Source organism: Onthophagus taurus, chromosome 6 (assembly GCF_036711975.1).
Source record: "Onthophagus taurus isolate NC chromosome 6, IU_Otau_3.0, whole genome shotgun sequence".
Taxonomy (NCBI): Eukaryota; Metazoa; Arthropoda; class Insecta; order Coleoptera; family Scarabaeidae; genus Onthophagus; species Onthophagus taurus.
The window spans coordinates 12,052,220-12,069,714 of record NC_091971.1 but is presented as its reverse complement, the minus strand read 5'-3'; the positions used below and the strand labels follow the sequence as shown (position 1 = coordinate 12,069,714).

The window sequence follows — 17,495 nt, the reverse complement described above, 5'->3', positions numbered from 1 at the left end:
CCGGGAACTCCGAATCCAACCGTTCAACTTTGGGTCGTAGATATCAGCAATATGACGGACGTGAAGCAGTACGAAGTTTCGCCGCCGAAGACGCTTCAAGACCAGTAAGTAAAGATAGAAATGTTGGTTCGTTTTAAAATTCCATTGAGGTAAGTTGACCACTTGTCGTAAAGGACGCTCGTCGGAGCTTGTGCAAACATGCAAACGCAATAGCTGAAGCAGCCATTACTCACAAGAGGGGCCGTTTTAAAAGGCACTTGCGGCGATCTGATCTGGCCTTTCGCCTAAACAAAGGCGAAAGGGTGCCAGAGATAGGGGTAACGAATGACCCTCTTTGTTGCAGGGACTACTACCTGACGTCGGCCGGTTGGCTCGGCCAGAATAACACGCAAGTGTCAGCGGTCTGGATGAATCGGGCACAGAACTTGAGTATAGTTTCAGCATGTTTGGCGCCTAACTGGACCTGTGTGGAGGTTTGTTTCTTTTACAAACCGGAAATTGCATGCGCGGTCCTTGCAAATTATATGGAAATTTATGCGCGATTGCGCGGATGAATATTTACAAGATGGGCTTGGTAATAATAGTTGCACGATGTAATTGTTATTTGGTCGGTAAATTCCGATTTAAGTGCTACGCGTAACACCTTTGTTATTCTTAAATTCAAAGTCATAAAACGTGTTTTATTAATTTTAATGGAGAATGTTGTGCTGATTCTAAAATTGTCTTAAGTTTTTCTCCATCACGTCCAGTTTTCGAGATATACCAAAAAATGTGTAACGGTTCATTTTCAATATATTTTTTATTTTGCATAGTGTGCTTCTGTAGCTATATGGACATGAAAATAGAGATCCAGACGAACATTTTGAGGTATTGATGGCATAAATCGGACTCTCCGTTATTTTGCTACAGCCTAAAACAACTCAACAAAATCAAATTTTTTGGCATTTTTCCCATTTTTTTTATCATTAATCGCGGCGTAACGAAAAAATATTATATATGAACAAAAAAGTTAGCTATTCTATCCTGTAGAACAGTTAATTCTCTAAATTTCGAAGCATTGGACACCATGGTCGAATGTATTTTACCGGAGATATCGTTAATTTACGACAATTTCATTCATTTCTTGCCATTTTCACTGTATTATTGAAACATTATTACGAACAATTTTTTTTTAATGAAGAGGTGTTTTAACTCTTCCAGGCTCTAAGTATACACATTAAATTCACTGAAACAAATATTATTATTTTTAAAATACAACAAACAATAACATTCTTGGAAAAAGTTTTTCCAACTCTTTTTTTGAAATATTTTTTGGTATAAAAGGAGAATATATTGTCATAATATTCAGTTCTTCTTGAGACACCTCAGTGATCTTTCGTCTAAGAAAATAGCAAAGTGATGTAAAAGTTTTTTTGATAATGGCTAACAGCAGCAAAAGTTTTGAATGCAAGAACAATCCTGATTCATTCTGTTTTATTTGTGGACAATACATTATTGGGACCAATTACAACTGTTATAAAACAAGCGTATTCTCATTATTTTGGGTTTGCTTTGACGAATTTAGACAAGCCCTGGACACCCAGCTTTGTATGTCCGAATTGCGGTATAACTTTGAATAGATCGCCATCCATCTATATCTCATTTACAGTTTGGTATTCCAATGTTATGGTCACAGATATCAGATCATTGCGATTGCTATTTCTGTAACATAAACCTAGACGGCATAAACAAAAAAAAACAAAGAAAAGTTTGGTTTATCCTAATATAAGATCAGCCAAAAAGCCGATGACGCACAGCGAAGCTTTACCAAGACCAAATCCTCCTGACCGATTAATGCAATCCAGTGAAAGTGATCAGAGTAAAGGATAAAGTGAAGATATATAGATCTAGCAGCGACTATGATGCCAAAATAAATCATAAACTGTCACAGAGAGATCTGAAGTTTGTTGAAGATTTCTCACCCTACAATCCGTGTAACTGTTTATCGAAACAGAGGCGATGCATTTGTACATTTTTTTACGAAAGATTGAAAATAGATCATAACCCAAGTGAATGGCGTCTTTTTATCAATAGCTATAAAAACAGTCTTAAAGCAGCTTTACTTCATAATGGAAACACATAACCAACTATTCCATTTGCTCATGCCGTCAATGTTAAAGAAACATATGTGCGCATATTACAGGTTTTGCCTAATTCAGTATAACGCATTTGAATGGAAAGTTTGTGCAGATTTAAAAGTAATTTGCCTCAGTAAAGAAATTTACTAACTTCTACTTTTTAAGTATTGACTTACATTTCTATGATTTTCAGGTAATTGCTGTGGTTAAATATTGCTGTTTTCTTTGTTATTGGGATAGCCGACCAAGAGAGCATCATTATGATAACTATAGGATCTTGCGCAACCGTTGCAATCACCAATGTAGAAATGCCAAAAAAATGTATTTCTACCGGAGACTATCCAATGCTAATCCGAGGACGTTTTGGAAGTTGATGCGTTCCTTAGGGGCGGTTGAGTCTCCCTCTGTTGGGGCTGCTTGTGATGTGGATTCATTGGCGAGGTTTTTTGCTGACCCTCCTCTGCTCATTAGTGGTGGGACTAGGATGACAACTATTTCTGAAATTCTTGCCGCATCTAAATCCTCCTCTTTCTCCTTTGTCCTGGTCACTGCGTCAGAAGTCCGCGATGCCTTGAATCACTCGAGGTCTACGAGTGTGGGAGCTGTTGGAGTTGGTCTCAAACTTCTTCTTCCTATATTGGATATTGTTCTTACTCCTATTACCCACATTTTTAACTTCTCCATTGAACGATCCTCATTCCCTTCAATCTGGAAGGTTGCTCATGTTGTCCCTATACCTAAATCCAAGAGTCCCTCAAGTTTAAATGATTTTCGCCCTATCTCCATTTTATCTGTTCTATCTAAAGCTCTCGAGTGCCTTGTTTATCTACAAGTTCAAGAGTATTTACAAGAATTTAACTTGCACAACGACTTTCAATCGGGTTTTCGTAAGGGTCATAGCACGACAACAGCGCTTATTAAGATTACAGATGATATTAGGTATGCTTGCGACAAACGTTGTGTTACCATCCTTGTATTACTTGATTTTAGCAAGGCGTTCGATTCGGTTGATCACGATCTTTTGTTGGCGTCACTAGCTGCCCTTGGATTTACCTCTTCATGTTTATCTTGGTTTCAATCTTACTTTTCCTGTCGTTCCTTGTGTGTGCGTGCTGATTCTGCGCTCTCGTCTGCTTGTGATATTAAATGTGGTGTACCCCAGGGTAGTGTGTTGGGTCCGTTGCTCTTTTCGATTTTCATTAATGCCGTCACCCACTGTATTTCTTGTAATTATCATGTGTATGCTGATGACCTCCAAATTTACACTACGACAACTATTGATGATTTTCCCGAAGCAATTGCACGTCTTCATCATGACCTTTCCAATATTTTGGATTGGTCCAAACGTTATGGCCTTAAATTAAATACTGCTAAAACTCAAGCAATTGCGTTTGGCAGTCGACCTTTACTGGCAAAGCTGAATGATTTTTCATCCATTCACTTAATGCTTGACGGAGACATTATTCAGCTGTCAGACACGGTTAGAAACCTTGGGGTGGTTATGGATTCTACAATGTCCTGGAAACCTCAAATTCGATCCGTCTGCAGAAAGGTCTATCATTGTTTCCACTCACTGAAAAGTCTCCGTTGCTTCCTTCCTCCCATGATCCGTCGTAATCTTTGTTTTTCCCTGATTTTCCCCCATATTGATTATGCTGACACGGCATATCCTGATCTTTCGGTAACACTACGAAACAAACTGCAAAGACTTCAAAACAACTGCATACGGTATATCTTTGATCTCGAGAGATCTCAACACATAATAGATATTAAGCTGTCAGAACCGTAGATCGTTTCGTATATTAACTATGTTATATACTGTTCTTCACAATCAAACCCCGAGGTATCTGTATTGTATATTTCAACGCACTAGATCTCAGTTAGATTCTGTGCTTATGTTCCCGACCCATAGCACCGAGATTTACCATAAATCGTTTGCTGTGCAGGCAATAACCCTTTGGAATAGTCTGCCTGCTGAGATCCGTAATATTCCTCACCTTGTAACATTTAAAAACCACCTAAAACGTCATTTATTGGCTCTCCAAGTATCTTCTTGAGAACTTTTTTTTCTCCCTTTTCTTCTCTTCTTCTACTTTTCTTCTCTTCTCTTCTTCTTTTATTCCAGCAACTATCATTATGCACCGTTTTTAGTGACCATAAGTTTTGCATAGCAGCTTGCCGTTTATTCATAGTTTTTCTTATATAACTTAGTATACTGCTGATTGATTGGGTTGTTTGGAAGATATCGCTTACGCGATAAATCGACCCTTTTACCCGTATTTATGCATTAAGTTAAATGTATACATTTTCTTTAATTTGTATTTTTTGTTTGTTATTATGGCAATAAATTTATTTATTATTATTATTATTATTATGTGCGCAAAAACTGGCCTTCTAGAGAACATTACGATACTGATGCTTTCAATGTCTTAAATAAGCCTCTGATGAGACCAGCTTCTGTAATATTACCTCCACTACACATCAAACTGGGTTTGATGAAAAACATTGTGAAAACGTTGAATCCAGAAATTCCAGCATTTAAATATCTCACCCAGCTCTTTCCACAACTATCGTATGCTAAACTAAAAGAAGGCATATTTGTTGGCCCTCAAATAAGAAAATTAATAAATGACAACGATTCATGTTAATGTTAACACCAAAAAAAGTAACGGCGTGAATTAGCTTCAAACAAATCGTCCATGGATTTTTAGTAAACCATAAGGATGAGAATTATCCCCAAATAATTTCCAATGTATTGCACAATTACTAAGCCATAAATGCAAATATGTCGCTCAAAATCCATTTTCTCCATTCGCACTTAGTTTTTTTTCCAAGCAATCTTGGAGCAGAAAGTGACGAACCAGGCGAGCGGTTCCATCAAGACTTAATGACATTGAAAAGAGGTTACTGGGAAGCAGGGATGATGGGAGATTATCTCTGGAGTGTTATCAGAGAAATCGACCCAAAGACATACAAAAAATTGTCGAAAAGTAATCATATCCCGCACTATACTAACAATAAGTAAAGTAGTATGTATTAAACATAAAATTTAATTCCCTAAAAGTTCTGTAATATAATTTGTAATATAAACCCAGATCAAGGACAGTAGAATCTAACAGGACTACTACATGCATTGTATTTTTGTAGCCCACTACGGGTTGGTTGCCCGCAGTCTACGTCACAGTATTTGCCACGCCTGGTAACTGTCTGTGTTTTTAGAGGTTATATGATAGACATTAATACGTCTAAAAACATAAGACTTCAAAAATAATATGAATACGCCTAGGATATAACCTCTACAAATACACAGTAAACGCATAGACCATAACAACAGCTGGGCGTGGAAAATGGTATGACGTAGTTTGCGGGCAGGTTGTCACAACAATGGATGTAGCAGTCCTGTTAGATTCTACTGTCCTTGAACCTAGATAATATAAATAAAAAGACAAAAAAAAGTTTGGTATCGTTTGTAAGATTAGCCAAAAACCCGAGTGTGAAACTCTGCCAAAACCAAATCCTCCTGACCAATTAATACAATCCAGTAAAAGAGTAAAAAAAAGTTATGAGTAAAAGTGACAGTGGAGAAATGTCATCTAGCAACGACAGCCAATAAATTTTAATTATTTGATATGCTTATAGTGAGTTTGGTGGCGCCAATAAAAACTGGCGCGCCAGTAAAATTAAATTGCGTGTGTAAACATCAACTGGCATGCAAGTTGAAACCATGCATGCATGGATCGGAAAAGTCTGCACCCTTCTAAAATTACTGGCGCCAGTGATGACCACGGTGTGTTAACTCAATACGTATAAAAAAAGACAGATATTTAATGGGTACCACGGACGGCTAGATGGCACTGTAAGCACAAATTGCTTAAAGTCCCTAGATTTACAAAGTACCGCGGTTTGCCGCCATTTTGAAAGTCAAGCGGGAACTTTAAAACTATGTCGTTCTATTGATGACATTACGCCAAAATTCCTTTCATTTTTTCTCGTGGTACTCTGAAGAGTCGAAAGTGCAGGCGTTTTGTTGCAGACAAAACGAAGTGAAAACAAAATTCAAATTTTCACCAGTCCACATGAAAATGATACCTTTACTGTTATCATTTTCATGTTGACTGGTGGAAGTTTGAAATCAATAATTAATAACCATTAACTGAATAAAATACTTTTAAATTTCGCGCTTTATTAAAAGTAGTAGGTACCACAGACCACTAGAGGCGTTGAAATCAATTTGACCGAAAAAATAGTGGGGAGTAATGCTTCTATATATATATATTTATATTTATTTTTCTATGGTGATGACTCGTGATGAGTCTAAAACATGTAACCATGGCAACATAGGTGAGTGTCCACAAAAATACAAAATCTTTTAATGTCAAATTTAGGTTATGTTTCATTGCATTCAAATTAAATCCCAATTACGTTAACACATTCAACGATAAAGTATAATTATCCACCTTAAATCTAGAATATATCTATTTTCCTTTCGGTTTAGGTTCTAATTTGTGTATATAGTTGTAGTACACTTTAAAAATGGAACTGTCGTGTCACTTATTTTTTACACGTGCCACGCCAGTGGCACATGTAATGTAAACCTTTACTGGCGTGCAAGTAGAACTGGCGCAACTACTGGCGCCACTAAATCCATGCATGTCTAAACTCACCTTTAATGTTCAACATTTAGAACAGGTAAAATATCTCTTTATTAAAAAAAATTGTTCGTAATAATGTTTCAACAATAAGGTGAAAATGGAAAAAAAAGAAATTTTGCACGATTGTCGTAAATTAACGACATCTCCGGTAAAATACTTTCAACCATGGTGTCCAATGCTTCGAAATTTAGAGAATTAAATGTTCTACAGGATAGAATAGCTAACTTTTTTGTTCACATATAATTCTTTTTCATTAAGGTGCGATTAAATGATAAAAAAATGGGAAAAATACCAAAAATTTTGATTTTGTTGAGTTGTTTTAGGCTGTAGCAAAATAACGGAGAGTCCGATTTATGCCATCAATACCTCAAAATATTCGTCTGGATCTCTACTTTCAAGTCCATATAGCTACAAACTATGCAAAATAAAAAATATACTAAACATGAACCGTTATTATGTTTTTTAATTTACGATTTTCCACATTTTTGGGTATATCTCAAAAACTGAAAACAGTTTCAGAATCAGCACAACATTCTGCGTTATAAAAAAAATATCACAGCCTTCAAGATTTTTCTTGTAAACTAGTGTTATTTCGCATTTTCTATTTTTTGTTTATTTTATAGACTCATGTTGAACGAGCTACGGAAGACAACTGGCTCGATATTCAAGAACATCCGCTATTTTCTCCCGATGGGGATAGCTTCCTGTTCCTGGCGGCCGTTCAAGAGGGTGCCACCGAGATCTTCACCCATATAAAGCATATAACCCTCACCCAGCAGAGGATTTCGATCCTCAGCCACGGGAAGTACGAGGTCACGAACATATTGGCTTGGGATAGTGTTCGCCAGCTGGTGTAAGTATAGGTCCCCTTTTCCTTCAGGAGCAGGTGTTACGGCCGAAACGACCGCAGGAGTAATGCCGGCTCGTTAGGAGTTCCCGAGTTTTGGGGGAATAAATAAACGGTACCTGGACCGGTCGATTTGTTAGTTAAATCGTGCAGGAAGTCTTAAATTTCGGATTGACCCAGATTCCGAACGGTAGGAAGTTACCTATATATCTTAACGGTATCGAAGCTGCTCCCTAGAACTCGGTTTTTAACATTTTTACGATTGCCTCCCCCGTGAAATTTCACTTCTCGATACCGGTTTTATTTATGCGAACAAATTTTAATGGAAAAAGGTTTTCCTACTTTAGTGGATTAGTTTCATAGGAGATTGATATCTTTTTTCCAGTTATTACTTGGCGAGCGAAGAACACAAACCCGGACAAAGACACTTTTACGTGATAAACAAAACGGAACCGTATTGCATAACGTGCGATTTAGGTACATTTTTATGGAGCAGCAGATATTATTATAGCAATTGCACTCATTTTAACGCACTTGTAAGTATTTTTTATTTTAAAATTTTAATTATATTAAAATGACTTTAATTATTTACCATTGGGATTTAGATAAGTCCTCAAACAAGTTCGGGCATGTTGTACTATGTCCTCCAATGCGAGGGACCCGGTCTTCCATTAGCTGGCGTGCATAACGCCTCAAACCATAAACTACTGCGGATCCTGTACGACACGAGGCCACAACAAGGACCGCAACTGCGGCAAATCGCATTGCCCAAGCAAAGATCTCTCGAGGTGCCTTTGCCCCAAGGTAGTAGGGCGCAAGTTCAACTATTGTTACCGCCGAGCTGGCGTGAAGAACTCAGGGACGCCGCTTACCCAGTATTAGTCGAAGTGTAAGGATAACACTAGTTTACAAAAAAAATTCATAAAATGTACATTTGACGCCAGATTTTTTCAACTGAATGAAATTTAGATAGTCTTAACACACATTTGGCAATTAGTGGTATTTGAAAAGGTTTATTAAAAACCAAAAAAAATTGAAAAGGCCTCAAATTCCTCTGAGAAAATTTTATATTTATTTACTTGGGACTAGTTTTGGTTAAAATCATTAACCATCCTCAGCCAAATCTATTAAACAAAAATTTACAAATCACAAAAAGAACCAGATAAATAAAAACAAAACATAAAAAAACTCAAAACTTACAGTCAAAAAATCCTAAAAGTTCTATAAAAAGTCAAAAAACTCATCTCATTTTTAGAACATTATGACGACATAACTATAGCTAACGATTTTACTACTATTATTCTGCACATTGTTAAACAAAATTATTGTCGTTTTGATAATAATATTTATAAACTAGAACAATACCTTCCCATGGGACTTTCTATAGCCAGCATCATAGCTGATATTTATTTGAATTACATGGAAACTAATTTCATACTTAATCATAAAAATCCCTTTCACAATTATGTCTTGAAATGGGTAAGGTACGTCGATGATATTTTTTGTGTTTGGAGAGGTGACATTAACGAATTACAGAACACTCTTGATTATATGAACAATTTACAGGAATAATTAAATTTCACCATCAAACTCAATTTTCTTGACTTGACCATCACTAGAAATAATCACAATTTCAGTTTTGATATTTTTAGGAAACCTACATCCTTGAATACTATAATTCCTTTTGAATCTTATCATCCTTCCAATCATAAAAAAGCTGCCTTCCGCTCATACATCCACAGACTTGTTACCGTCTTTTTCCGAAAATAAGACACTGTCTCACTTTCTTTTTTGGTCCAAAATACGCGCTAGGGCTTATTTTCGGGGGAGGGCAAAAATAAAAGTATATTTATATATTTTTATTTAATATTTATTTTACATAGAATACAGAAATTTTAATTTATTCAATTAGTCATGTCATCTTCTTCTGGAACATCGTCATAAATAAAATTCTGAATTATATTCTGATTTTCTTCCAAATCCATTTCCTGTTGAATCATTGGTCCGAATCTCTCATGTCTTGCGATATAGCTATCGTTAAATGAATACTTCTTGTCTAAGTAGCCTGTTCGTGGTGCATTGGAAACATCATTATCAGTTATTTTGTGCCATGAATTTTTTACCCAATTCACAACTTCTTGTAAGCCTGGTTGTACAAAATTACCTCGATGATTTCTCACCATTCTGTTTTCAATTGATTTCCATTCGCAAATGATCCTTGAATGGCTTGTTTATTGCAATGTCAAGTGTCTGGAGGTAACCAGTCATTCCTGCCGGAATCATTATTTGATCAATCTTCCTCTCAGCAAGAAAGTTTTTCATGTCTTTAGCACGGTGAGTACTGGCATCATAAAATCAACCCACTTTCTTATAACTGCTTGGGTGCACCAGACTTTTTCACTTTCAATGACAAAAATTCCTGAAACACGTTGAACCTGGTCTTTTTTACCTTTAGTGATTAAAAATGGCGATACTTTCTTGCCATCTAAACGAATCACCAAAATACAGGTAACACGTGCACTATCGTAACCGGTAGAAGGAACGTAAATTGACGAAGAAGCCTTGTGGTGAACTGTCGTTTGAGCTCCTTGGCCTAGGAATACCGCGGTCTCATCCATAGCAATCATGTTGGAGAGTTGGTATTTCAGTTGGCACGCTTAACAACTTCATTGTCTTCCAGCTTAAACAATGTTGTTGATCTCCTTAGAGACAGTTCATATCGTTTAAGGAAGTTGTCCAACCAGTGTGACGATGCTTTAAATTCTTCTGTGGATATATCAAATTCAATTGCTGTTTCAAGGGCAAATTTTTGAATATCAGCTCTGCGCACAACCCAAGCCATTGGTCTCCTGCCTGCAATCCATTCCCAGATGCAATCATCCAACTCATAAAATAACGACTGCCGACCTGATCCAACTCTGCGTTTTTTCTCATTTCCTTGGTCCACCAGTTGACACAGGTAATCGTAGTCTGCACGCCATTTACGAACCATACGGAGATCCAGCATCTTCTCGGACGGTAGTTATCCTCTGGATTTTGTTTCAACCCAGAAAGAGTTAGCCTTTTTATACAATCTAGCCTCTAATAATGGTTATAAAACGTACTTCATTGACAATCTCTTAAAAACTGCAATTCTCAAGAATGACCCTCTTTGTGATACAAATTCTGAGAATACGTACATTTATCGTTCACTGCCTTTTAACCCCTTAAACTGTAAAATAAAAAAATTTTACATAGATTCAATGTTAATGTTAGTTTTAAAAACAATTTTTAAATTATTAATACAGGGTGCGGCAAAACTCCCTCCCTAATTTGAAACTTGAATAAAAAAGAGATGGTACAAATTAACGAAACTGTATTAACATGAATGGAATCTGCAGAATGGGAAGTTATGTTATTATGTTTTACAAGTTTCGTTTTTTGAACAATATCAACACGTTATCAATGCATTGTATAATGCGAGTTCGAAAGTTCGCCATTACTCTAATCAACAATTCTTGAGGAATACGAGCAATCTCTTCTTGAATCGTTTGTCGTAGGGCTGGCAGAGTCCTCGGACGATGTTTGTAAACTTCATCCTTAAGAAACCCCCATACACAAAAATCACAGGGAGTTAGGTCTGGAGATCGTACTGGGCAGTGGATGTTTCCGCGCAAAGACATCAAGCGTTCTGGGAACAGCTGCCTCAGTTCTTGAAGAGATCTTCTGCTTGTGTGAGCAGTGGCCCCAATCTGCTGAAGCCACTCATCCAACACGTCTACTATGCAGAGGCTTTTCATGGAGTTCTCGGGGGTTTTGTGCACTCCAATAACGGTAACTTCCGAACTCGCATTCGCCAATGCATTGATAACGAAGGAAAACAGTTGAGCAATATACTGTTCAAAGAAAGAAACTTGTAAACCATAATAACGTAACTACCCATTCTGTAGATTCGATTCGGGTTAATACAGTTTCGTTAATTTTTACCATCTGTTTTTTATTGAACCTTCAAATTAGGGAGGGAGTTTTGCCGCACCTTATCAAACTTTAAAATGAAAGAAAACGTTTTTGATTGTAGCGTCTATCGTATAAATTGTCCTGATTGTATAAATAATAAATAAGACGGAATTTTTACAGCTCTCCAAGGCGTTTGAGTGAATTTTGTATTGTGATTTTTGATTAAACAAAACTGTTTTTCGATTCAAATATCCAATAAAAATTGCAGCATTCCGTTTAAAATAACAAAGTTGTAGGCTACTTCCGGTACACTGGATGTGGCAGCCATCTTGAAATTATTCTAAATCGAAAGATTGGGATGAATACCTCCTACATGTAAAATCTCAGAAACGTACGAAACGTGAAACCTAAAAATTTCGGTCTAGTTGCGCGGAATTTCATGTAACGGAAAAACCTGTGCTATCACATACAGGGTGTTTTAAAACAACGTTTAAATATTTATAGGGGTAGTACTACAGTCGAAAAGTGTCAATCAACATGGGTCCGAAAATCAACCGTTTTCGAGATACAGAATGTTCAAATTTTTTGGGACTCTACGTTTTTTCTTTTAAACTATAACTACTACAGATTTGATACTTAGCAAATCGATACAGTATAAAACTGTTTCTTTTTGAGAATAGTATGATGTTTCCATTGCTTCTGGTTAGACCGGAAGTGAAAATAAATACCACTATTTTTCAGAAAATTCAAAAATTTTATTTAACAATTAATTGTACTCCTTAAGGTTTCCGAAAAAGAAAAGATTTTTAAAAATAAATTATTAGAAAAATTGAATTGACACAACATAATACTAATACTACTCAAAACGAAGCTTTTTACTGAAGATGTTCAAAATGACGACCAGCAACATCAATACAGTTTCTCATTCTACGTTCAAAGGAAGCCCGAACTCTTTCAAATAGCCCGTAGTTTTCACGAATTGTCTGGCAACCCTGTTAGCCGGCGATTGGGAAATGGTTCAGCATAGAAACGATGTGCTCTCAAACTATTTCCATTGGCACGGCCGTACATAAACACCATATCGCTCATTTCAGCATTTGAATACAAGACCATTGCATACGATTTCACTTCAGGTTCCGCAAAATCAAATTACTAGAGTTTGGTTATTTCGTAATTTGAACGAAACGTCAAATTAATGTATGTTAGCAGATTGTACGTAAGGTAAAGCCTTGTAATGGCCGAATTTTGGTAACTAATGGCATAACGTTTTGTAATAGAATAACTTATACTAACTGGAAGCAATGGAAACATCATACTACTCTCAAAAAGAGACAGTTTCATACTGTATCGTTTTGCCAATTATCAAATCTGTAGTAGTTACAGTTTAAAAGAAAAAACGTAGAGTCCCAAAAAATTTGAACACCCTGTATCTCGAAAACGGTTGATTTTCGGACCCATGTTGATTGACACTTTTTGACTTGTTTTCTACTGTAGCAATAAATATTTAAACGTTGTTTTAAAACACCTTGTACAGAAGATCATAATTTTTGGTAATTTCTCCATAGATTCTCATCCTGCGTACCTTGTTGTCTTCTTAAAAGAGCAAACTTTACGTAGAAGGTAAAAAAGAATTTTTCTGCGACTCTCCACAAATATTAAATGAATATTTGGTTCACATTTTGTCTAAAAAAAAATCCCTTTTCCACATATTATGGGCCATTATTTTAAAACTACCGAACCGATTGGAATAAGTATTAATACCATTTATTTGCTATGCAATACTCTTTAATTTGATGAATAGCCCGCCCAGATCGGTCATCTCTAACTCGAGATATACTGCAAATAGTAAATAAATAGCTCCAAAACGTATCCAAATGTACTTTTATGATTTTTTTTTTGTAGAGTAGTGTAATTAATCGTAAAAAGAGATGATTTAAATTTGGATTTTTATTTAGAAATGGTCGGCCTGGTAGTAAGGCGGTAACAGAAAAATTTAAAATCGACTGGGGCACGTACATGTCGAGCCACTGTGATGTAGTGTACATAAGACTTGACGTGAGAGGTTCGCGTGGCCAAAGCAACAGAGCTTTGTATAGACACTTGGGCGGAGTCGAAGTGCAAGATCAGATCGCGGTGTTAAACGAGCTACTCAAGATCTATTCGTTCCTCGATCAATCGAGGGTAGGACTTTGGGGTTGGGGTTATGGGGGATACGTCACCACAATGGTTTTGGGTACTCAACAGAAAATCTTTAAGTGTGGTATAGCGGTTAGCCCTGTAACAGACTGGTTATATTACAGTGAGTTTATATTTAGATTAAATATTTTATACAATCTTTATTTTATTTTATTTTTAAGATTCTGCCTTTACCGAACGAATACTAGGTCTACCGTCTGAAAATTATAAGGCCTACGTTGAATCGGACGCTACTCAACGAGCGAAAAACATTCCCCAAAAATCACTTTTTATTCTTCACGGTCTCGCCGATATTACAGCTCCATATCAACATGGTATTGCTATGACCAGAGCCTTAACTGAAAACAACATCTTATACAGATATCAGGTAATTACAAATAACTTATTAAATAAATCAATTATTACAAGTAATAATAAACGTCAAAATTAATTGTATTTCACGTTTGAAATGTAGACTATTCCTATTCAGGATAACATAAGCTTTCCGAGTGCATTGTAGCCGTTTAATTTCCGGCTTTGGGAATGAGATACCCATTTAGTTGACCTGAAAGCATTGGATTTAGGTTATGTTAGGGAGGATATGGGGTAATAAATAGATTATCAACTCGATCTTATTTCATTTTCAATATGCTGAAATTATTCTCAATTTGCAGATTAAATCTTTCAGCTTTGAATGATTAATTTAATAACTTTCATTTCTTTTCTTTGTTTGATTGACGATTCTCTCTATTCAAATTATTATATCAAACGATAAAGAGATAAATCTTATCTTGGAAAACTCTACCATTGAGAATCACAGAATGAAAAGTTATATCGCTATTTCTTTAAAAGCAAGTGATCCATGATGTCTGCACGTAAGCATGATTGAAAATGTTGCGGTGGAAAGTTGATATCACTTCACCTGCATAATCAAGTCAGGTAACGCTCTGAACGCTTGCACGTACTGAGTGACGTTAACTTGTTAAAGAGACCGACATTGACGTTACCTTCGAATGACTAAGTTAGGGTGTTGAAAATTCCAAATCGAGTTTCAAACTAAGTCGTGTGCATATTAATATTGATCTCTTCGGTACTACTAATTCAAGGAGCTAAATAAGGGAAATAAAGTATATTTCTAACTCAAGAAGGAACCTTGTACTCTTTCACTCGTCTTGGTTTCACCATATTCGTTATAATTTGTATCTACAAAGTTGTTTTAACATCTTTTCATATTATGTATAAAACGATTTTTCGTAAATTAAGAAATCTTTATCAATCTTTATATGGGAGACAACTTTATCAAGCTGATGTCGCACCTTTGTGGTTGGGTATCAGCTTTAAGAAAAGTACTGCATACGTAATCTACCTTGCTTATTTTCTCCCTTACATGTTTTACCTATCTCTCCTGTTGTGATATTAACAGTAATTTGAGTTTTCAGAGGATGTATAGGTTTTAAACCCAACCCATCGTAACTTTATGGTTAGTTATAAGATCCTCTCAGGTTAATAAGCACCTTTGCAACATAACGTTTGATAATAGATTTCTTTGGAATGCTTGCGAGCAAAATGACAAGGCGATTTAGCAAATTTTGCTAGTTTTTGGAGTGGTATTGCAGTGATATTTTTTGCAAAAATATTACTTTGCTATTTATGCGCCTTAGCTGATGATTAGCGACCAAACTTAGGTTGCAATCAACTCCAATATCATTTATGTTTGTCTTTCTCTTAATGCCGAAAGTACTGAATCTATTCTTATACCTCAAATCTACCAGGTGCAAAAAATATGCAAGTCTCATGCTCATTATTGCAGCTGACTTTAACGAATCATTCATTAATGCAGCCATAAAGAGTTATCTATAATGTAATTTTAGCAAATTTAATAATGTATTAAATATCAATGTTTAAAGTTTGGATTTTATTATGTAACATTTTAGATGGCTTGTTACTTGCATTATATCATATCTTATGATGCATTAAGAATATCTTTTATTCATAACGTCTATCAGTTTTAGTACTTTCCTTATAGTTGATTTTATTAAGAGAAATCGTCCAATTTTGACGTTTTGTGATTTATGCTATATCACTAGGAACTGGTGATAGATAAATATGAATTAATTATGGATTATGATTTATTGATGCATTAAGAATATTTTTTATTCATAACGTCTTTCTCCATCAGTTTTTCTACTTCCGTTATAGTTGATTTTATCAAGAAAGATCGTCAAATATTGACATTTTGGAAATTTATGCTATATCACTAGAAACTGGTGATAGATTAATATAAAATAATTCTGGATTATGATTTATTGATGCATTAGGAATATTTTTTATTCATAACGTTTTTCTCCATCAGTTTTAATACTTCCGTTATAGTTGATTTTATTAAGAAAAGTCGTCTAATATTGACATTTTGTGATTTATGCTATATTACTAAAAACTGGTGATAGATAAATATGAAAAATTCTTGATTATGATATATTGATGCATTAGGAACAGTTTTTATTCATAACGTCTTACTCCATCAGTTTTAGTACTTCCGTTATAGTTAATTTTATTAAGAGAAATCCTCCAATTTTGGCATTTTGTGATTTATGCTATATCATTAGAAGCTGGTGATAGATAAATATGAATTAATTATGGATTATGATTTCTTGATGCATTAAGATTATTTTCTATTCATAACGTCTTTCTCTATCAGTTTTAGTACTTCCGTTATAGTTAATTTTATTAAAAAAATCGTCCAACTTTGACATTTTGTGATTTATGCTATATCTTTAGAAACTGGTGATAGATAAATATGAAATAAGTATGGATTATGATTTTTTGATGCATTAGGAACAGTTTTTATGCATAACGTCTTTCTCCATCAGTTTTAGTACTTCCGTTGTAGTTGACTTTATTAACAAAAATCGTCCAATTTTGACATTTTTTGATTTATGCTATATCATTAGAAACTGGTGTTGGATAAATATGCAATAATTCTGCATTATAATTTATTGATGCATTAGGGACAGTTTTTATTCATAAAGTCTTTCTCCATCAGTTACAGTACTTCCGTTATAGTTGATTTTATTAACAATAATCGTCCAATTTTGACATTTTGTGGTTTATGCTAGATCACTAGGAACTGGTGATAGATAAATATGAATTAATTATGGGTTATGATTTCTCGATGCATTAGGAATATTTTTTATTCATAACGTCATTCTCCATCAGTTTTAGTACTTCAGTTATACTTGATTTTATTAGGAGAAATTGTCCAATTTTGACATTTTGTGATTTATGCTGTATCATTAGAAACTGATTATAGATAAATATGCAATAATTCTGCATTATGATTTATTGATGCATTAGGAACAGTTTTTATTCATAAAGTCTTTCTCCATCAGTTACAGTACTTCCGTTATAGTTGATTTTATTAACAATAATCGTCCAATTTTGACATTTTGTGGTTTATGCTAGATCACTAGGAACTGGTGATAGATAAATATGAATTAATTATGGGTTATGATTTCTCGATGCATTAGGAATATTTTTTATTCATAACGTCATTCTCCATCAGTTTTAGTACTTCAGTTATACTTGATTTTATTAGGAGAAATTGTCCAATTTTGACATTTTGTGATTTATGCTGTATCATTAGAAACTGATTATAGATAAATATGCAATAATTCTGCATTATGATTTATTGATGCATTAGGAACAGTTTTTATTCATAAAGTCTTTCTCCATCAGTTACAGTACTTCCGTTATAGTTGATTTTATTAA

General features: G+C 35.0%; 1 protein-coding gene across 1 annotated transcript in view; it reads left to right on the top strand.

Annotated features, from left to right (window-relative positions):
* The window catches only part of LOC111424318 (dipeptidyl peptidase 4), a 76,893-nt gene that overhangs the window by 54,471 nt on the left and 4,927 nt on the right, over nt 1–17,495 (top strand). The window contains exons 9-15 of the mRNA XM_023057816.2: nt 1–104; nt 344–473; nt 7,393–7,622; nt 8,002–8,152; nt 8,222–8,505; nt 13,508–13,851; nt 13,910–14,115. Coding sequence (XP_022913584.1) covers nt 1–104; nt 344–473; nt 7,393–7,622; nt 8,002–8,152; nt 8,222–8,505; nt 13,508–13,851; nt 13,910–14,115 — 1,449 coding nt within the window. The remainder of the gene's footprint in view (nt 105–343; nt 474–7,392; nt 7,623–8,001; nt 8,153–8,221; nt 8,506–13,507; nt 13,852–13,909; nt 14,116–17,495) is intronic.